Consider the following 22117-nt stretch of genomic DNA (forward strand, 5'->3'; position numbering starts at 1 on the left):
ATATATATATATATATATGCAAGTGAACTGTCAGGCAAAGGTCCGGAAACAAACACAGTGATCTTGAAATATTGCAAATAAACCAAAAGGAAAATGGTATAAAATTCATTAAAACTCAGTTTGTGGGCAGGCCTTTCAGACACAGTGGATGTGTAAACCAAGCCCCGCTCTAGGTAAAGGGTTACAGGACCACATGAGTACAGCACTTAGCATGACACCTGGGCCATGGTCAGTCAATGGTAGTTTCCCTCTCCTGTGAGGCATGTGAGATGTCAGCGAGTCAGGCACATCCTGGGAACTCAGCTCCCGTTTGCGGGACTTGAGACCCCCAATGTAGGAGAAGAGAGAGTGGGATAAACGGCCTCCACTTACCTTGTTCCTCATCTCCAGCACTTCCTGGGGGTCGGTATAGAGAGGCACAAATTGGTTTGGGTTTTCGATGCGAATTGGCATGCCACTGCTGGATTTCTCCACCTCGTCAGCCTTCATCCACTGCACAAACACAAGGCCATGGGGCTGAGGTGAGGGAACAGGCCCATGCGTCCTCCCTGGTGGTCCACCCATGAGATGTGGGCCCAGCGGCCTGCGTGGAAGGTCAGCAAGCCTACTCATAGACACTCTCTCTTCTTGGACATCTTTGATGTCTGTCTCCAGGAGCAGAGAAAGGCAACAGATGACCCAGTTACCAATGAAGGCCCTCAGGCCAAAGGTCAGCTATAAAGAATGTCCAAGAGTCGGGGTCAGAACCTTGGGAACCAGCTTTGACACACAGGCAACCATTTGGGCTTCAGTATTAGGTAACTTGATTTGAGTTTGGAGAGCTTCATATTGTTTGTTTGTTTGTTTGTTTTTTGAGACGGAGTCTCCCTCTATTGCCCAGGCTGGAGTGCAGTGGCGTGATCTCGGCTCACTGCAAGCTCCGCCTCCTGGGTTCATGCCATTCTCCTGCCTCAGTCTCCTGAGTATCTGGGACTACAGGCTAATTTTTTTGTATTTTTAGTAGAGATGGGGTTTCATCGTGTTAGCCAGGATGGTCTCGATCTCCTGACTTCGTGATCTGCCTGCCTCGGCCTCCCAAAGTGCTGGGATTACAGGCATGAGCCACCGTGGAGAGCTATGAAGAGCTATTCTGTTTGGCTATTGGCTACTTTTATGTTAATGAGAAATTGAGAGCCTGTGGGTGTGGAGAGGGAGAGAAAAGGTAACTTCATAGAAGTGGTTGTACAGCCCGCCTCCTGGACTTGCATCAGATCTGAAGTCTCAATGTTAAATGCTCCTCCCTTGAATTTCCCAGAAGCCCCCTGTGGATGTGGGAGAAAGAAACAGAAACCAACTGGTTCTGCGTCATGTGCCTGGTCCAACTGCCTTCTGGAGAAATCTGCTCCTTAGATCCAAAAACTCAGGCAGAGGACAAGGAGGAAGCGGTCAGGGGCTCAGTGGACCTGAGCAGCTGCTCCCAGAGGCCAAACAGGAAGCCCAAAGAGGATGCTACTAACCTGGGGCAGGAGAGGTTTGTTCTGTTCCCGTTTTAAAGCTGCTTCATCCTGCAAATGCAGCCTGCCCCTCTCTGCCCGGGTGTATCCTGGGCTCCCCCTTACCGTGGTCTTGGGTCGGGGGCTGCCCATGCTCCTCTGGACCTCATCAGCCACATTGACCCGCAGGTAGGTGTTGGGCGTGTTGAGCCAGCGGGTCTTCTCCTTCTGCTGCTTCTGGGCATGCTGTCGCAGGGCGGGCACTGGGGCACCATCCTCCTCAAACACGAAGGCTGTGACCGTGGCTGGAATCTCCACCTCACTTTTGTGTTTGGTTTTCTCTTGAACAAAGGGGTGGCGGTACGTGTAGCCTGTTCTGTAGCCCTAAAAAGGACAAAAACAGAACCACTTATGGGGTGAGAAACAAGGCCTGTACATGCACATACACGCACACACACCTTTCCTTCCATCTGCTTAAAGGACTCTTCATGTAAACCCAAATCTCCATTAAACAATCTAGGCTTTCCAGTCTTCTGGTATATTTCAGAACTGTTCCCTCCTCCTGGTCCCCCAGCCCCTCTCTTTCTCTGCCCCAACAAGTCCTCTGATCTGGGCTGAGAAAATCCCTAGACCTTTGTGGACCAGACAGACAGAGCTCCTCATCCAAATGGAGCCAAAGATTTCCTCTGGTCCAGCGGCTCCCAGCCCTGGCCGCACACTGGAATCACTGGGGGAGCTTCACACAAACACTGACACCTGGGCCCTGAGGCAGAGTTGCCCACTGAATCAGATCACAGCGTGGCCTGGGCTACAGAATCTTTGAAAGCTTCCAGCTGATTTACCAGTCACCCCTCCTTTCCTTGACTCTGAAGCTCCTTAACAATTTCCTTCTAGGAACCCTAAAAGCAGACTCAAGAACATTGCTGTCTCCTAAGCAAGGCCACGTCCCTCAAAGCTGGAGCTGACTGCTTCTTGGAGAGAACAAACATTCTGGAATCTTGGCAGCTGTTGGAGCAATATTCAACTCTCCTTGTCTTCTTTTATTTTTAAATTAAAATGGCATTAAGGTATTTTTCTGATTATAAAGGAAACACAGATCCATGTAGAAAAATTAAGCGAAATTAAAAAATAAGGAAAAAACTGAATTTTATGCAAACTCCCACCCCAGAGACAACCACTAAAAACCTTTCCAGTCTTATCTCTATGCATACACATGTGTGTCCATGTATGTTTGATACTAGTAAAATGGCTATTTCCAATTACATATAATGGCTACTTAACTATTTTCCTTTGTAAATTGTTTATGTTCTCAGCTCATTTTTCTTTTTTTTTGTTGAGACGGAGTCTCGCTTTGTCGCCCAGACTGGAGTGCAGTGGCTGGATCTCAGCTCACTGCAAGCTCCGCCTCCCGGGTTTACGCCATTCTCCTGCCTCAGCCTCCTGACTAGCTGGGGCCCGCCACCTCACCCGGCTAGTTTTTTTTATTTTTTTTTTAGTGGATACGGGGTTTCACCGTGTTAGCCAGGATGGCCTTGATCTCCCAAAGTGCTGGGATTACAGGCTTGAGCCACCGCGCCCGGCCTCAGCCCATTTTTTCTATTGATGTTTCTCTTTTTCACATTGATTTGTAAGCTCTGTAAATTAAGAATATTAATTTTTTCACTATCATAGATGGTGAAAATATTTGCCTCCATACTTTGTCTTTTACCTTGTTTATGGTGGGGGAGTGGTTTATAGAAATGCACGTTTTGAATTGTTTAATATCATATCTATCAATATTTGTCATGATTGCAGACTTTTCTGCCATGCTTGATAGGTCTTCCCTAACACAAGGGTATCAAAAACATAAATCTATGTTTTTTAATACCCCTATGAGTTCACTTTTTATGTTTACCATTTTGATAAACCAGGAATTTATCTTGTTGAAATAAATGAAGTAGCAATCTGCCTCAGTTTTCTTTCCCAGATGGCAAATAGTCTATCTTTCCCCCACTGATTTATAAAGTGCCTGTTTTTCCTGTGTTAAATTCTCATATATTTTGGATCTATTTCTGGATTCTCTGAGCTGTTGCGTTGTTTTGCACGTCCATTCTGCTAGTGCCATGCCATTTAGTTGCTAAAGTTCTACCACACTTTGTCATGGTGGAATTAGTATTCCTAATTACTTTTATTTTTGTAACATTGTCCTAGCCATCCTGAATTTCACATGGAAGGGCATTTTGTCAAGTCCTTGTACCTTCCCCTGTTTTTGAAAAAAATCCATTGAGTTTACTGATTAATTTTGGGGAAGTAACGTCTTTACCCTATTGAAACTTTCTAACCAAGAATAAATTATATCTCTTCACTGACTTCGGGTTTTCTCTGATGTCTATTAATAAAGTTTTATGGTTTTAAAAAATGGATTCTGCTTTTTAATATTTTATGATTGTACTCCATTTGCAAATAGGATTATTTTCTCCCATTATTATATTTTCAAAGTAGTTAATGTTAAAACACAAAAACTTCTAATTTTTGTATATATTTGCATAATTGACCACCTTAAACTGAAATCACCTTTGCAAAATTATGACAGTAAGATAAGTAAGATATGACATGGCTGACTCTGTCTTGCTTCTAGCCTCACAAGCTGGCTGGCTTTGCTCATTCCTGGATGTGAGCCAAGCTAACTTCAGGAGAAATTTAGTTTATAGTGTAAATGATGACAGCCCTTCCCAAAAACTAAACTGCCCTTGTAAAACTAATGAAAGACCACCAAGTTAGGAAGAGGAAAGGGGCCTGAATTTTCTAAGATGTAGGCATAGTTAAATAATTACCAGCCATTATTCCAGAAGTCACACGATTTACAACTTCCCCAGTTACTCCTGTAAATAATATCACTATCGTAGAACCTAAGATTGGCCTTTGGAGATATCTTTTCAGGCTTTTGCATTTCTGACAACTGGGTGGCCCTGGGACTTGGTCAGTCCTGTGGCCCCACCCATAGGCAGACTCAGTGCACAAGTACCATATTCCACACTCCTATGACTGTATCCCCAACCAATCAGCAGCACCATACCTTAGCCCTCTACCCACCAAACTATCTTTGAATCTTCCTGGCACAGTGGCTCACACCTGTAATTTCAGCACCTTGGGAGGCTGAGACAGATGGGTCACTTGAGCCCGAGAGTTTAAGACCAGGAATCTTTGAAAAACCCCCTTTGAAAAATTCCTAACCTCTGAGGCTTCAGTGAGATTGATTTGAGTCTATCTCCCGCATGGTGTGGCCAGGCTCGCATCAGTTAAACTCTTTCTTTACTGTAATGCCATGGTCTCTGTGAAATGATTTTGCTTGCGTAATGGGCAGGAAGAACCCATCAGGTGGTTATAAAAGTATTCTCATTATTTCTAATATTTTTTTCAGTTGATTTTTTTTGGACTTTATAGGCATGTAACCACATTATCTGTAAATAATAATTTCCTTTCCTTTAAAAGATTTATACCTCTTTTTTTTTTTTTTTGAGACAGAGTCTCGCTCTGCTGCCCAGGCTGGAGTGCAGTGGTGTGATCTCGGCTCACTGCAAGCTCCGCCTCCCGGGTTCACACCATTCTCCTGCCTCAGCCTCCCGTGTAGCTGGGACTACAGGTGCCTGCCACCACGCCTGGCTAATTTTTTGTATTTTTAGTAGTGACGGGGGTTTCACCGTGTTAGCCAGTATGGTCTCGATCTCCTGACCTCATGATCCACCTGCCTCAGCCTCCCAAAGTGCTGGGATTACAGGCGTGAAAATATTTATACCTCTTATACTTCATTGCCTTGGATTGAATTCCAGTATTATTCTAGAATAGTATTAAATAATAGTGCTATGACCAAGAATAATTGTTTTGTTTAAAAGTTTAATAGGCACATGCCACCATGCCTGGCTATGTTTTGTACTTTTTGTAGAGACAGAGTCTTGCTATGTTGCCCAGGCTGGTCTTGAACTCCTGGGCTCAAGCGATCCACCTGTCTTGGCCTCCCAAGGTGCTGAGATTATGGGAGTGAGCCACCATACTGGACAGATCAACAGTTTTTATCCTTTGATGCTTCAATATCATGAAATACATTTAAAAGATTTATAGATTGGTATTATTAAGCCATCACTGAATTCTAAGAATGAGCCACCAGTTATTGTATATTATTATTCTAGTATTAGGCTTGATACTATTTACTAGTTTTCATGCAGCATTTTTCATCAACGTTCAAAGAAAAATTGGTCTAATTATGTTACAATTATTATGGCTTAGTATTCTTTTTTCACTCCTCTCTGAAACAGTTTAAATAACAGAATTATCTGTGTCTTAAAGGTTGGAAAGAATTCTTGTATGAAACCATCTAGTCGTGGTGCTTTCTTTAGGCAGAGATTACTCAGCATACAAATGTTAATGGGAGTTGTATTTTCACTGTGGATTGTACCTTTCATTATTATAAAGCGGCCCTCATGGTCAGCCTAGTAACAAAGTAGAGATGATTAGGAGGAACCGAAGGCAAGGAGAAATGTATTCATTATTACAATAACCTTGACATGATAAAGAAGGCCCAAGATGGTAGCAGTGAGAATGAGAAAAATGAATCAGACGGAACGTTATAAACAGAGTTCATCTTTCACTTCTCTGAGCAATCTAAGAAGTTACAGCCTCTTATGCAATTAGCTCCTCATTGCATATGCTTTCCTTTTGTTCCTGAATTGTCACCTGTTTATATCCCATATTATCAGCTAAATTGTTAGCCCTTAGAAGACGAAAGTATGTCTTAAAATTTCTTTTTGTATCCTTTGAAGAGCCAGCCCACTCCTAGACACATGCTAGTTTAATTCGTTACATAATTGATTAGTTCATTTATTCACTACAATAGGATATTGTTACAAAGGTGCTGCCTAGGATTAAGAAAATTAGTAGTATTATGTGTTTTCTGTAATAAAAGTCATGAAATGGACAGAAAGACAAAATTAACTATACAAAAGATATGAGCAAAGCCCCAGTATAAGATAGGCTCTGTGTCCTGGTTTTTACTGGACTATGACCTTTTTTGTTTTTTGAGATGGAGTCTCACTCTGTCACCCAGGCTAGAGTGCAGTGGCACAATCTCAGCTCACTGCAACCTCCGCCTCCCAGGTTCAAGCAATTCTCCTGCCTCAGCCTCCCGAGCAGCTGGGACTACAAGCGTGTGCCACCAAGCCCAGCTAATTTTTTTTTTTTTTTTTTAAGTAGAGCCAGGGTTTCACTGCATTAGTCAGGCTAGTCTCAATCTCCTGACCTCGTGATCTGCCTGCCTCGGCCTCCCAAAGTGCTGGGATTACAGGTGTAAGCCACTGCGCCCGGCCTAGACTACAACTTTTCATAGAGGACTCTGCAAATATGACAACACCCACAGCACTTAGTTGGTGGTAGCAAAGTCCACAGTTTACAAAAATTCAACTACTATTAGAATAACCACACATTCTAAATCAAATTTCCCATCAACAAGGCTTCAACAACCTAACTGTGATGCTGGCAGTTCTTGTGCCCACCCGATGCCTTGTAATTTCTGGTTCCAGGGGGCTAAGCCTCAATGGACTGGCCTGGAAGGGCAATGTCAGCAGACTCACCAGGTTGTCCAGCATCCTCATGAGGGCCTCAAACTCGTGCTCCCCCAGCCGGCTCTTCTGCATAGGCCCAAAGGTGCTCCCGGCCCACTGCACAGAGCCCACCTCATGGGGCCGGTGCTTCTCCTGCTCCAGGAGGATGAGGTTCTCCACTCCCCCGGCACTGGACAGAGCCGACACCTGTAGCAAAGAGCAGAGAGCCCTCAGCCCATGTGCACACGAGTACCCTGCACTTATGTATGCTCCTATATGTGATGAGAGAGTGGGGAGTCACAGAGGAGAACTTAGAGGCCAAACTGAGAAAGAGCCACCCACACTTGATAGGCATGCACCCATTTCCAAGAAAAGAGCTATTAGTTTATTTCCTGATGCCAGTTCTTAGAGATTATAAAGAAGGAAATAGCAAGCATTAAACCTTAAGACTCAAACAAAACAGAGGACTGAAAGTTACCTGGGATACAGATTAACCTAGAATTGTGATTATATCTAGGGAGGGAGGGAAGATGAGACTGGAAAGGACTTCAAAGGGGACTTCAGTTCTTGTTAGTAATATTTTGTTTCTTCAAGATTTGAAGCCAGAGGTTATGAATATGTTTGATCTGAGTGGTAAGTATGGGTGTCTATTATGTTAGTCTCTGCATTTTTCTGTATGTTTGAAATATCTCAGATGTTTTTTATTTTTATTTTGAGACAGGGTCTCTGTTGCCCAGGCTGGAGGGCAGTGTCACAATCTCAGCTCACTGTAGCCTTAACCTCCCAGGCTTAAGCTATCCTCTCACCTCAGCCTCCTGAGTAGCTGGGACTACAGATGTGCACCATCACACCCAGCTAATTTTTGTATTTTTAGTAGAGATGGGGTCTTGCCCTGTTGCCCAGGCTGGTCTCAAACCCCTGGGCTCAAGCAATCCACCTGCCTTGGCCCCCCAATGTGCTGGGATTACAGCCATGAACCACCATGGCTGACCTCTCCTATATTTTTTCAACAGTCACTTGAAAGAAATAGGCTGGCTCCCAAGCCAATGAAATTTATTCGTAACCTCATGGGATGAATTCACAGGTCCAAAGGAAGAATACATTCTCCACAATGGGGTTAGTCAGTCAAGGAAGCCCAGAAAAAAGAGACAGATAAAATGCCTACAGGCAAGCACTGTGCAGGGGTGAGAGTTCTCACTCATGGACTTAGATTGTCTGTCCCATTGTCAAGGCTACATGGGGAGGGCAATGCAAGTGGTTGTAGGCAATGGACTCTGAGTATTAGGATAAGAGGTGTGTGTATACAGTAGGCAATTTTAGAATGATCCTAAAAAACACTCATTAATCTAACAAATCCTCTTATTTTTTTTAATTCCATGCTCATCTAATGGTACATTCTATTTACCCTCATGTATCTACCACTCAGATATAATTGGTTAGGGTTTGGCTTCCTGGATGATAAATCCAGCCACATAAAGGGACAATGGCTTGTGAATATTCCAGGTGGTGAGCCAGGTGTTTTGCACTGCACATTATTATGTTAGCATTCCGAATAAAATATGATATCCCATGTTAGCCTGCTTGTTATGAGAAACTGCTTTAATTACACAAACTTTCAATACTTTTATGACAGTTACTTTTTACTGGAAATGAAAAAATCCAGTTTAACCTTCTGACAAATACAGGTCTATGAACCCAAGAGGATCAGGGACAGACCTTAGAGTGTGTTAAATTCATCATTTAACACATGCCCCTGTGATACTTCTCTGAGGTCAGCCAGGCAGCCCTCCCAGGTGACCCCTGTCACCCTGTGAAGAGAAGGAAGCAAGAATATTATCTACGCCTATCTTATCCAAGCCATGCATCTAGCAGAGGACAGACAGACCTCTCCCACTGCCCCTCACAGCCCTGGTGAGGGTGAGGCAGCGCTTCTCCAGCTAATGTTTAAGGGCACAGATCTAGGCACCAGGCTGCCTGGGTTTGAATCCTGGCTCTGCCACTTACCAACTATGTGACTTTTAGCAGCTATTTACCATCTGTGTGCCTCAGTTTCCTCTAAAGTGAAAATAGCAGTACCTACCTTGTGAGAAGTCTTTAAGGTAATAGATCTAAAGCACTTAGTGTAGCACCTGGGACATATGGGGTGCCGTATATATGTTCTGATGAATGAATTTTGAGAAGCGCTATTCCCTGGGGACCCATACTTAACGGAGAAGGAGAGAGAGACAGACTGCCCACAACCTTGTAAGAGCTGCCTCTTCCCACCTCCCTCTTCCTCCCCCGGTTTCCATGGTGACGGGTAGCAGATGGAGAAGAACTGCCTGAGCTTCTTCCCATCTGCCTGTCGGCAGAGCAGGGAGCTGCCTCTCTCAGTGGGGGATGACCCAGTTTCCTGGAACCCCAAATGGATGGGGAGCAGAGAGAACACCATCGCCAGGAGAAATAAATAGGCTCTCAGCCTTGAACTCCTAACATGACCATAGCCACATTCGCTTGTTTGCCAAGGTCACCAAGGGAGAAAACTTGGCCCACAATGGAAACAGAGCTTCAGTGCTGGCCGCTTCACCCAAAAATGACCTGGCCAGGGCTGTGCTCCCAGTGGCACCTGGAGTCGCTGTTACCTAGGCTCTTCATGCCCTGATCCGCCCACACCTCCTCTAGGTCTCTAGGTTTTCCTGCTTTTTTCTTCCACATCTTCCAGCTCTATTCCCGCCTCTAGAAGCCTCTCTGCTCTACCAGCTAGGAGGAAAAAAAGGTCACTGGAGCTTTCCCGGGGTTATCTGTCTGCATTGCCTGAGGTCCTGTAACAAGGTCTCAGCAAACCAGTCCTGAAAAGAAAGTGACAGCAACTGGGGGAGTGGGGCTGTCAGGTGCAGAAGCCCGCAGCTCTGCCCTTTATACTGTCCAGAAACTGTTTCTGGGGGCCTGCATCCTGGGAGAGGCGTACTTCACCATATGGGGCGGTGTGACACGTGGGCATCCCTCTCCATTCATTTTTAGGGCTGAGCTGTCTTTGCAGAGATGACGTTTTTACAGGAGGTGTTTTCTTATTGAAGACTCTTCTCCAGAAGGAAGATAGGGAGCTCTTAGGAGTTCAGATGTGGGAAAGGGAGAGTAGCTTCTCTGTATCCCAGAGGCTCCACCAGATTCTTCCACCAGTCAGTGGTCAGAGCTCAGGGCCAGGATCTTTGGTTGGGCAGTAGGGGGGGCACCACATCACATCAGAAAGGCACCAGCTGGGTCTATGTCCACCTGCTCCTGTTCTGACCACTGCCTCTAACACTTCCTCATCATTATCTTCACAGCTGTCCTCACCACATATCCTCTAAAAATGATTGAAAAGGTCCCACTGCAGAGCCTCCACCAGTGACGTTTCCAGGCAGATCTCAAGCTCCCCAGAGTACCTCCAAGAGAAAGACCTCTTCTGCTGGGTGGTGCTCTGCCTAGGCCGGCCAGGAGAGAGCGGACGGGACACCAAGGGGCTGGGCAAAGAGCTGACTCATCCAGGAGCAACGGGCCTCTATATGTCAGTTGAGTCCTAAAAATATCATCAGTAACACCCCTCTTTGCGTCCTCACAGCGACCCACTGGGCCCCACGTCTACAGTTGAGGAGACAGAGGCTCAAGCAAGGCAAGTCCTCTACCCAAGGGCACACAGCCCAGAGTGGGGAGAATGGAGCCCAGTCAGCCTGGTCTGGTTACTGAGGTCTTTTCAGGGTTGTGCAAGGCCCGCTACCTGCTCCTGACCAACTTGCCACATTGAAAAGTGTGTGCTTGGCTTATCCAACACCACCTTGTTGTCTATACAACTACAGGTTTGTGACCGGGCGCGGTGGCTCATGCCTGCAATCCCAGCACTTTGGGAGGCCGAGGCGGGTGGATCACAAGGTCAGGAGATCAAGACCATCCTGGCTAATATGGTGAAACCCCGTCTGTACTAAAAATACAAAAAATTAGCCGGACCTGGTGGCGGGTGCCTGTAGTCCCAGCTACTAGGGAGGCTGAGGCAGAAGAACGGCGTGAACCCGGGAGGTAGAGCTTGCAGTGAGCCGAGATCACACCACTGCACTCCAGCCTGGGCGACAGAGCGAGACTACGTCTCAAAAAAACAAAAAAACAAAAAAAACTACAGGTTTGTCTGTTTTCCTACTGCTTCTCCACCAACTCCTCTAGGGGGTTCCCTGATCACTGACACTCCTGTCATCTCCATCCCTTCCCAGTTAGGGATTCCATGACAGCTTCCTGGACATCACTTGGGGTTGCCCTGGCTGTTAAGGCTGCCACATCAACACTCCAATTGGCCTGCTTTCCGCTTCTCTTTCTGGACTTGACCATGTTCCTGGCCTTTGCGAACCAACCCCCCCCCCCCCAAAAAAAAAAACAAAAAAAAAAACCTACCTGTGTGTCCGTTGGGCATAGGTGCAAACAGGTATACCCCATGTAACATATGAGCATGGTAAAAAATTTCTGTGCCTTATTACAGTTTCGCCCACTGTCCAGTTGAGGAGCCCAGGCAGCTCCCCAGACTGGGCACTGACTCCCAAGAAGTGGGTATTTATTGGTTGTTGGACAATGCTGATACATTTTTCAAAGCCACAGAACTAATCCTAAGTGTGAAACTTCAGGATAAGATGGTGCCCAGGCAGAGAAATAGGGCAAGGCCTTTAGAAGGCTGGGATCAAAAGACTCCCTGAATCACAGCCAACAGGGTCACCACATTTGCCCACAGGCCCCTGTCAGAGCTCAATCCTGGGCCCACTTCCCAGGAGAATGTGCTCACCTGTATCTCACATGCAGCCTGCAGGTGGAAGACCTTGTAAAATGCTTCCTCTACGGTGTCACCCAGAGCAACCACTCCATGGTTTCTTAGCACCAGGATCTGTGGAGGAATAAATAGTCAATTAAAACCTTAAGTCTTCTAAACTTTAGTTAAGAGGGAGAGGTTTTTCATTTTATTTAGATCAACTTCCACAACCAATCCCAGGGCCCCTTCTCCCAACTCCTTGTTTATGTTCTCTAATCAAATACCCGAAAGCTACCTGACATGGGATTTTAACTCAAAGCATCTACCCTAAGAAATTGAAAAGGCATTTTAAAACTGGGACTGAATAGCTTGATCAATTTCTTTAGGCAATGCCTGGGTTTTTAGGCATTTTAAAAATTGAAATTGAAAAGGCATTTTAAAACAGACGAAATAGCTTGGTCATTTCTTTAGGCAATGCTTGCTTGGGTTTTTAGGCCTTAGAAAGCTTAGAAGTTTGAAAAACTGGTGTGCATATTAAAGTGAATAAAATTATTTGCTGTCCAATACAAAGTTCCCACCTCAAAAGCCATCTCTTGCTCCTGTGACTTAGTCGATGTGGGAGTCAAAGCCCCAGGGGGCAGTTCTCTGAGCGGTGGCCCTGCAGAAACAGGTGAGCCACATCACCGCTCTGGGCCTTAGGTTTCTGCACCATAAACTCAATGAGGCCCTGTCAGCTCTGAGAGCTCACAGCTTTAGAAAGAGGCCACAGTGACCTTCTAATCTAACTCATGGGTTTTACAGAGAAGAAAATAAAAGCCTGAAAAGACTAAAAGTCTCAGGCGGGTGTGGTGGGTCACACCTGTAATCCTAGCACTTTGGGAGTCTAAGGTGGGAGGATCATTTGAGGTCAGGAGTTCAAGACCAGCCTGGCCAACATGGTGAAACCCCATCTCTACTAAAAATACAAAAATTTAAAAATTAGCTGGGTGTGATGATGCCTGCCTGTAGTCCCAGCTACTCGGGAGGGTGAGGTGGGAGGATCACTTGAACCTGGGAGGTAGAGGCTGCAGTGAGCCAAGATCGCACCATCTGCACCCTAGTCGGTGACAGAGCAAAACTCCATCTCAAGAAAAAAAAAACAAAAAAACAAAAAAAACACAAAAACTGAAAGTCTCTTAGCTAATTAGGGGAAGCATCTGAACTAGAAGCCAGGGGTTCTCACTATTAGTGCAATGTTTTAGACTCAGTCAGGGAAAGGTGGGTAAAAGTCGGGGAACCCAAACTGAATTTGTACCAAAAGCACAATTCCCTAGAGTCCAACTGTATCTTCCCTGCCAGAAACTTTTCTTCATTGATTTTACTCTGAAGAACTCTCTGGAATGAGATGACACCAGCCCGGGAGCTGGGACACAGATCCATGTGTCAGATCTGTCTCCAGGCAGAGCCTGGGCTGAAGCCTCGTGGCTCTCAACATCACATCCTCTCTTGTTGAAAACAGCTGGTAGTTTTTCCTCTGAAGTGCCAGAGAAACAGAAAGAGACGGTGACTGTGGCCCACAAAAAGTACTACAAACAATGAATACCCCATCCATCTCTCAAATTCTTGTAGCACTTCGTAGATGTGAACATTTCATCCCTCTCCCCACACTCTAAATAACGCTCTGGAGGACATCAGAAGACAGAGGCGGGATACCTCACTGTGTTAGAGAAGACAGGGACTCGTGGGAAATGACTCGGGCAGTGCATTCCTTGCCAGGACAGTGGCAAAGCGCCCATCAACCCAGACTAGCTCCATGGCTGTGCCATACTGAGCTAACCACCCCCAATTATGTGCTGTTATAAAACTGGGCTCAAGAGTTCAGTCAAGCAACAATAAGATTCCATTTTTCTCTTGCAAGTTGGCGGAAAAATAAAGGCGACAACACTGAAGTTTGGGGAGACTGCAGGAAAGTGGCACTCTCATATCCTAGACACGGGGTAGGCCAGTGAACAAACCATGTGAGGCGATTTGGCGACATGAAGTGAGAGTTCTAGCCCGTGCAGCCCTACGAACTTGTCCTAAGAAACTCATCCCGAGCTCACACAAAGATTTAGCTGAGAGGATTTTCATCAATGTGTTGTTTTTATAAAGAAAAAACTCAGAAAGAAAAAAATCTTTTTTTTTTTTGAGACAGGGTCTAACTCTGTTGCCAAGGCTGGAGTATAGCAGTGTGATCACAGCTCACTGCAGCCTTCAGCTTTTGGGGTCAATCAATCTTCCCGCCTTAGCCTCCTAAGTAGCTGGGACCACAGGTGCATACCACCAAGCCTCACTCATTTTTGTATTTTTTGTTGAGACAGGGTTTGGCCATGTTGCCCAGGCTGGTCTTGAACTCCTGGGCTCAGGTGATCCACCCGCCTTGGCCTCCCAAAGTGTTGGGATTACAGGTGTGAGCCCTGCACCCAGCTGAAAAATACCTTCTAATGTTCAACCACAGAAGAATATTCAGGTAAAGTATAGCACAACTATTCACATAATGAAGTCTGTGAGTAGTTGTACTATAATTTAATTAAATTTAATAATTTAAAATGGTGATAGATAAAATATTTAATAACATACACAGGTAATTACTATATATTGCTGAGGGAAAAACAACTTATTTTATGATCCTAGTTTTGCAAATATAAATTTAAATATATTTGGGGTGCACAGCAAAATCTCAGGGTAGTGGGATAGGGAGATCTTTCTCTTTTTTTTCTCCTCTCTTCCTCCCTTACTGTCCAATGAACACATGTCATTTTTGTGATGATGGCTTTTGATAATGCCACTCCAGATTATTGTCCCAGAAGAGCTAAGCTAACCTTGCAGGTGGGTCCAAGGCACTTCTGCAGGTTGATCCGATCGGCTTCCTGCTCCATTTCCCCATTGAAGTCGTAATAGGCCATGTCCCCCACCAGCAGGGCGTTGTGGGAGACAGGCAGGAGGCCCCACTTCATGGCTGACACCTTAGAGAGACAATGGCGTGGTTAGCACCTGCAGCCCTCCCAGCCCTTTCCTCAGAGCAGCACAGTCCAGCTCCACTCTGGGGGCTGGTGAGGGGTGAGGGTGGGGAGCAGGCACAAGAAAGGCCTGGGCTCCTCCACCACCTGGCTTGGGTGTGCTGTCACGTGGCTTGATCTAGCATCTTTCCATCACTGCTTTCACAGCAGCCACGTCAACATTTCACCTTTTATAATTGCTAGAAAGAATGCACTCCAGAGACCTATTGCTGCCCCTCCCACTCCCCCCACCTCACACAGCTTTGCTTTTGTCATATAACTCTGGGAAGAGGCAGGTTGTGGTGGAGTTTGCACCAGGCTAGGGTAAGCAGAGGCCAGATCTCTTGGGGTAGGCTGGAGACCCTCAGCTTTGGTTTCAGTACAGACAAGGTCATGACTTTTGACAAAGAGAGAGGCCCACTGAAAAGTCCCATGTTAAAAGGAATGAAATTATTAGCTACCCAATACAAAGGTCCCACCTCAAAAGCAATCTCTTGCCCCTGGGACTGGGATAATACAAGTGCTGGACCAGCTGGACCAGAACTTGTATTATCCCGGGGTTGAAACACAGGTTGTAACCCATTGCCCCACCACTTATTAAAAGTGAGCTGCTCATGGTGGACAGAGTGTGCAATATTTTTTTTTTTAAGCAAGGAGCATGGAGGGGTTTAGAAGAACCCTTGCCCTCCTTCACTCATTCTGCCCTGACTTAGCCCTGAGCTCTGCAAAGATGCATACTCTGCACAAATACATCTTCACATCTTAGTCCAAATTCTGGAAGGTCTGAATGTTCATAACCAGTGTACTTTGCTGAGAAAACAGGCTGATAACAAGTCAGCCTACTCTGTCCCTGTAGGTGTGTGGCCTAGGGGTCAGCAGGATAGGGTGGGGTTCGGGGGGAGTGCCCAGAACTGGTTGTCTGCCGTCTTTCTAAGTGACATTGCGGTGCCTTAGGCACACATGTCCCCCCAGGGGAGGACAACCTGCTCCTTGAGGCTCTTCTTTCTATTCCCTCTCAGTTTTGTTTGCAATGTCCCCTACTCTCAGCCTACGCTGAGCTATGGGAAAGTGGACACAGTCCAGGTTCCCACCAACTGGTTGTCCTCTGTCAATATATCTCCTCACCAGAGCCTGGCTTCGTGGGTGCAGGCCCCACCCCTTGGTCCAGCAGGACTGACCTGAGTAGAAACTTAGAAGGCACTGTCCCCTGGGCAAGGGGTCCCAGCTTGTGTATGCAGCAGGGTGGGGGACACAATGGAAGAGACATTCCACGTCTTCATATCATGCTATGACTTTAGTAGTCAGAAAGGTGGAGAGGCTGGGCATTTCCACGTTGGGAGGTCTCTCACTTCACCTTGGCCTGAGTTCTAGATCTTTCCAGACCGTTTAAAGTGACGAGATTGCTACAACCTCGGCTGCCTTATGTCTTTCCCTGGCTGACTGAGAAGGAGCCCACTCACCGCTGCTGTGGCCGGTGTGTGCAGGTGGATGATGCAGCGCACATCAGGCCTAGCTGCATAGATGGCCGAGTGCAGACAGAAGCCCGTGGTGTCCACTGGGAAGCAGCTGCTGCCCTTCTCCACCACCTCTCCCAGAATGTTCACCTTAATCTGCGCCAGGGAAGAAGAGAGACTTATGGCAACAGGGTGGTGGAGGCCTCTCACTCCCCTCCCAGCTGGTGGGCCCAGCATGTGCCACCCACCTATATTCACACATTCCAGACACTGTGAGCAACGACTGACTTCGTGTTGGAAGAAAACAAACCAGTTCCTGCCCTCAGTGAGCGCACAGTCTAACAGGAGCACAGACGATTATAATTCAGCAGGAGAAATGCGAGAGCACAGTTTCTCAGACTTGACTATGCATGAGAATCACCCGAAGCCCAATCAAATGCAGGTTCTGATTCAGAGGCTGAGGAGGGCCTGAGAGCCTGCATTTCTAACAAGTTCTCAAGTGATCCACAGACCACACATGTGGTAGCAAAGTGCTAGAAAAGAGTCATGCACAGAATTCTCTAGACAGAGACGGGGGAGTCTTTCATCCCAGCAGAAAAGGAGCATCTGAGAGGCCTTCCAGGGGGAGTAATGTCCACACTGAGCCCTTTCTCAATGAGGCGCAAAGAGGCTGCGGCTGCTTTACCAGTGACAGCTCTAGCCTCACTCTGCGCCCCCAACTCCCCTGCCTCTTGGATAAAAAGCAGTAAAATATTCAATCACAGAATTTCCCGTGTCCTGAAAGCCTACAATCCAAGGTAAACAGAACTCTCTCTCTAATCACCCAGCACAAATCCAAATCCTAAAGCCAGCCCCTCCCAGTGCACTCTCACTGAACACCTCCCCGGCTTCCCGGAGTGCAATCTCCCGGCAGGTGGGAGTTAACCTGACTTCACTGACTGCAGTTGTTCCCCGGACGTTAACAAGCCAGATGATAGTCTCTAAAACTCACCACAAATTTAGCCCTTAAAACTGAGGCACCCATGACATCCTGAATGTGGCACACAGAGCAGTTCCTCAAATTGCTCATCACTCCCACTCCAGAAAGCCCAGGCAGACAAGATGGGCATCAAAGCAGGGAGACCGACACTAATGTGGGCGGAGGGATGTGCTGCTGGCGTTTGCTTATATAGAAGCATCAGGAAGATGTTCAACAAACCTCCACTTACAATATCCTATTTTAAGTGAATTTCACAGATGTCAAGACAGCGTGACCCCTAAAAGCTGCAGCAACTCTCCCACCTCAGGCACTTTAAACCTGAGTATGGAGTGCTTGCCTCCAGTGTCCCTCAGCCCAGCTCCCCCACTTCCTTGGACATGTAGCCTGTTTAGAATCCCCTCTCTCAGATGATCTCTCTCTGATCTTACATATTTTATATCTCATCATTGGATGTGTGATCTGTTGTCACTCAAGAACCTCCACAGCCTAATACAACAGCCATCCTCCCATATAGTGCCTTTGTACAAATGGGAAAGCAGGTACTCCTTCTTGAGGACAGCCCAGGGACACAGGGCTTGATGTGTGGGTATTGCCTTTGTGCAAATTCAAAACAGAAGCCCAATGGTAGGACACACTTAGTGAGAGGAGTACAGGTTGGATTTCACTCTCTATTCTCTTCCTTATTAGCCAGGCTCCCTTGTGCAGTACACAAACTGTACAACCACACACAGCAGCCCTATGTCTACACACACTCCATAAACATCTCATGCCCATGACTCAAACCTGTATCTCTAGCCTGCATCTCTTCTGAACCTAGAATAACCAAATGCCAACTGACATCTCTTGAATGTCCCACCAGCTCCTCAAATTCAATCCCATACTCCCAACCCAACTGATCACCAGCCCTACTAAGCACAGAGGCCCGGAATTTCCTTCCCAGCTTGCTGTAATAATCCCACCTAGGTGTCAGTTGGCCTCCACACAGCTTTCCGAGTGATCTTTCTACAATAGAAACCTGCTTGCATTACTCCCCTGCTCGCACTTCAGTGGCTCTGCGTGTCCAGCAGAATAAAGCCAAAACACCATAACAAGATCTTCCATGCCATTTATCACTTGGACCCTATCCCCTTCCAAGGTCACCTCCAGATACTGAACACTTGAGTCAGACTCGGCCACTCACCTGTCCTCCCAAATGCACACACAGGGCTCTTGTATGCATCTGGGCTTGATGCATGCTGCACTCCTGCTGAGGACAGAGTCACCTCCGCCAAACCTCTCCTTGCCACCATGGTCTAAGTCTGCTTACCCCACTGGTTCATATCCCACTGACTCCACTCCTGCACCATGGTTTCAGCTAGAAGCCTCCTCCCTCATTCCCTCCTCTTCCTACAGCTCCTGGTGAGGTAGGGTGCCCCTTTCCAGGCTCCCCAAGCTTCCTTCACCTTTACTGGAACACTCTCTACCCTGAGCTTAAATAGCTGATTACCTCGCCTCTCTCCTCCAACCAGACCATGAACACCTTACAGACAGAGCCTGTGTCATCCTTGTCTCTGTGGTTCCAGCTCTGACTTGGCCATCACCTCCTTGGGTAGCCTTGTGCAAGTTGCTTACCCTCCCTGGGCACCTGTTTCCTTTCCTGCCTCTCAAGTGGCCTTGGCCATGGTAGAAGTCCTGCCCTGCCTAGATATTCTATGACTTGCTGAGCCTGAACTTTTGACTGAGTAGCTGGACTCTACACCTAAGCATGTCTCAAGCCTGGCAGAGGCCCCCAAGGTGGTATCCCCCTCTCCGAGGTACACGGCACAGCAGCCGCAGCCCATGTATCTGAGAAGGATTGGGCCTTTTCTGCTTCTAAGACAGTCCTTTCTACGCTTTCCTCCTTCCATCCAGAAATATTTCCTGAACTTTTGAAAGCCTCTACCTCATCTAAAAGGAGCAACACTGAAAGGGGACCCAGAAGCATCTCTAATAGTACCAGTGCTGGACAAATCTCGTGCTGCTTTGGTTCTTATTCTAATGTACCCCCTATCCAGAAAGGTCCCCTACTCCCAACCATCATGGTCTAATCCCAGGCGTAGCCATCCCATGAGTCTGCTGAGAGGATGCCAGGCCCATCTCTGCTCCCTCCTCCCTCTCACTGCACTTGCCGCGTCCTCCTGACAATTGGTCTCCTGGTCGCATCATGCTCTGGACGCTTAGTTTGTTCCATGTGTCTTCTCCGCCCTACCAGATTGTGAGCTCCACAGCGCAACAGTGACCAATTTGGAAACGACCTAACACTGTGGGAACAGAGAAAGTGCTGTCATTTCAATAAGGAGTGGGCAGTGATGCTGGACTGTACTCACCAGGCTGGACGCTGTGACTTCACTGCAAGAAACTCCCTTAGGGCTGATCAGGAAGTGGTCCTGCTCCTTGCTGACTCTCAACTGGAGGAAAGACACACGTTCTCAGGAGGGAAAGAGGGAGAGGGGGCATTTCCAAAGACACTGTGCTTGAATCCCCTCTTCCCCTGAATCCACTGCACCCAAGTCTTCCTCTAATGAACTCTTATCTCTCTCCCCAGCCATGAGAGATAAAAAGGACTCAGCCTTTATTTGGAGCAGGGAAAGGGAGCTACAAAAGGAAACTCACTATGATCAAGGGTAACTCTAGTATAGGATCCAGGAGTTCCTTCCCATCCAAAGAAGTGCCCGCTGGGCAGGCTGCCTTATCAATGACCACAGTGGTTAAAAACCTTGGCAGGGCTCAGTGCATTTTGACCAAAGGTCACCAGCAGTGCCATGGCCATGCCAAGGGTCCGGAGTTCTCCCTTTGAGTTTTGTGGGACCACACGCGGTGCCCCACCCAACTCCAGGGTGTTCTGCTCACCGTGACATAGGTGTCGCTCAGCTGGGCCCAGCCATAGAGGTCCAGGAGTCGGTAGACACTGCTGATCTTGCACCGCATGAGCCGCTCCCCTTTGGCCAGGTTCAGGGAGTCAGCCGTGTGGAGGTCATTAATGGGTGTCATCATGGAGACATCTGCAGGGACAGTGCAGTTCTCTCAGGGCCAGGGCCCATCTGTCCTCCCCTTCCTTGCTCCAGTGTTCTCCAAATTCTCACTGGCACTAAACCTGCACAGGAGACTTCCCCAGGCAGGGAATTAAACATTCTTTGACCCTTACCTGGGGAAGGAGTCCACAAAATTGACATTTGTGCCCAATAAAGTCTGCTCATTCAGATAAGCTTTTGCTCAAAAATCATGGCAAATCTCAAGGACGCAGAATGAAGGGTTCTGGGAATGCCGCACAGGTTCTGGGAATGCCAAGCTTACCATAAACTCTGAAGATGGGCACTGAATCAAAGCAAGAATAAATCTCTGAGTGGAAACAGGGGTATATTTCATCAGTTATTATTAATGAAGAAGTTACTGGTCATTAAACCAGCTATTACATTGTTTTTAATGACACCAGGTAATAACATTTTCTGTGATTTAGAAACAGGGAAAATAGAAAGCCAGATCAGGGCTGGGTGCGGTGGCTCCCAGCATTTTGGGAGGTCAAGGCCGGCAGATCACAAGGTCAAGAGATTGAGACCATCCTGGCCAACACAGTCAAACCCCGTCTCTACTAAAAATTCAAAAATTAGCTAGGCGTGGTGGCACATGCCTGTAATCCCAGCTACTCAAGAGGCTGAGGCAGGAGAATCGCTTGAACCTGGGAGGTGGAAGTTGCAGTGCACCACTGCACACCAGCCTGGGGACAGAGTGAGACTCCATCTCAAAAAAAAAAAACAAAAAAGAAAGCCAGATCAGCCTGGAAGTAACTTCCTCAAGTTTTTCGAACAAGTCATAAACTTCTGGAAGTGAGTGCAGCTGTGGCTGGCTGAAAGGCTGGTTCAGGCAGGGTACCTAGGCTCCTCTCTGGGCATGCAGTCCCTTAGCTATACAGTGGTTCTTTCTGGGAATTTGGGGGGATGTGGAAGCGATTTGGAAATGGGCCTAGAGGGTTTGATAGTCTTGTCCTCAGGGCATGCAAGGCTCTAGGAGATGACATCCAGTCTATCCCGTTAACTATGGTGACCACTGCCTACATGTCTCAGGAAGGGAGCAGAGGGCATCTGAACTCCAGCGCCTGAATCAGCGTCTGGGAACCAATAAGAGAATCAATAGGAAAGGTTCTGGCTTAAAATGGTTTCTGGCTGGGAGCCTCCTGATGCTGCCTCTCCCAGCTCCCACCAAAGATTTTAATGGATTAGGATGCTCTTTGGAAGCTTTTACCACCTCTGTGAACCTTGCTGCGGTACAATGTATGTCCTGCATCAAGTGTGCCATTAGTGGAAGTGATGACGTGGTCTACAAAAGTGAGGGTGGACTGGGTGCTGGGCCAACATCCAGCGAGCAGAGCAGGCCTTGAATCATCCATGTCAGGAAACGCACACAAGGGCCTGTGCCAACCAGAGGTGATACACCTCCAGGGCAGGTGCCCTGCAAACACAGATAGCGGGGACAGCAGTGGTCCAAAAGCCTAGTTAACTGCCAAGGACAACAACAAACTTCCAAAGTTAAGGATTTCTAATTCAAATTGACCAGTCTGGGATTGCCTCCTCCCCTCTGTGGGTTCCCCAGACAAGAAATTACCTCGGCCGGGCGCGGTGGCTCAAGCCTGTAATCCCAGCACTTTGGGAGGCCGAGACGGGTGGATCACCAGGTCAGGTGATCGAGACCATCCTGGCTAACACGGTGAAACTCCATCTCTACTAAAAAATACAAAAAAAACTAGCCGGGCGAGGTGGCGGGCGCCTGTAGTCCCAGCTACTCCGGAGGCTGAGGCAGGAGAATGGCGTAAACCCGGGAGGCGGAGCTTGCAGTGAGCCGAGATTGAGCCACTGCACTCCAGCC

The 22117-nt window shown here is 47.3% G+C and overlaps 1 protein-coding gene across 2 annotated transcripts in view; it reads right to left on the reverse strand.

The window, feature by feature from the left end:
* The window catches only part of ADD2 (adducin 2), a 107158-nt gene that overhangs the window by 15921 nt on the left and 69120 nt on the right, over positions 1–22117 (reverse strand). For both annotated transcript variants that reach the window (XM_023224042.2, XM_031934171.1), the window contains 8 exons: positions 20108–20259; positions 19585–19665; positions 16267–16416; positions 14630–14773; positions 11826–11924; positions 7076–7252; positions 1599–1856; positions 373–492 (listed from right to left, as the gene is read on the reverse strand). In XM_023224042.2, the coding sequence (XP_023079810.1) occupies positions 373–492; positions 1599–1856; positions 7076–7252; positions 11826–11924; positions 14630–14773; positions 16267–16416; positions 19585–19665; positions 20108–20259 (1181 nt within the window). The remainder of the gene's footprint in view (positions 1–372; positions 493–1598; positions 1857–7075; positions 7253–11825; positions 11925–14629; positions 14774–16266; positions 16417–19584; positions 19666–20107; positions 20260–22117) is intronic.

Source organism: Piliocolobus tephrosceles, chromosome 15 (assembly GCF_002776525.5).
Source record: "Piliocolobus tephrosceles isolate RC106 chromosome 15, ASM277652v3, whole genome shotgun sequence".
NCBI classification, from domain to species: domain Eukaryota; kingdom Metazoa; phylum Chordata; class Mammalia; order Primates; family Cercopithecidae; genus Piliocolobus; species Piliocolobus tephrosceles.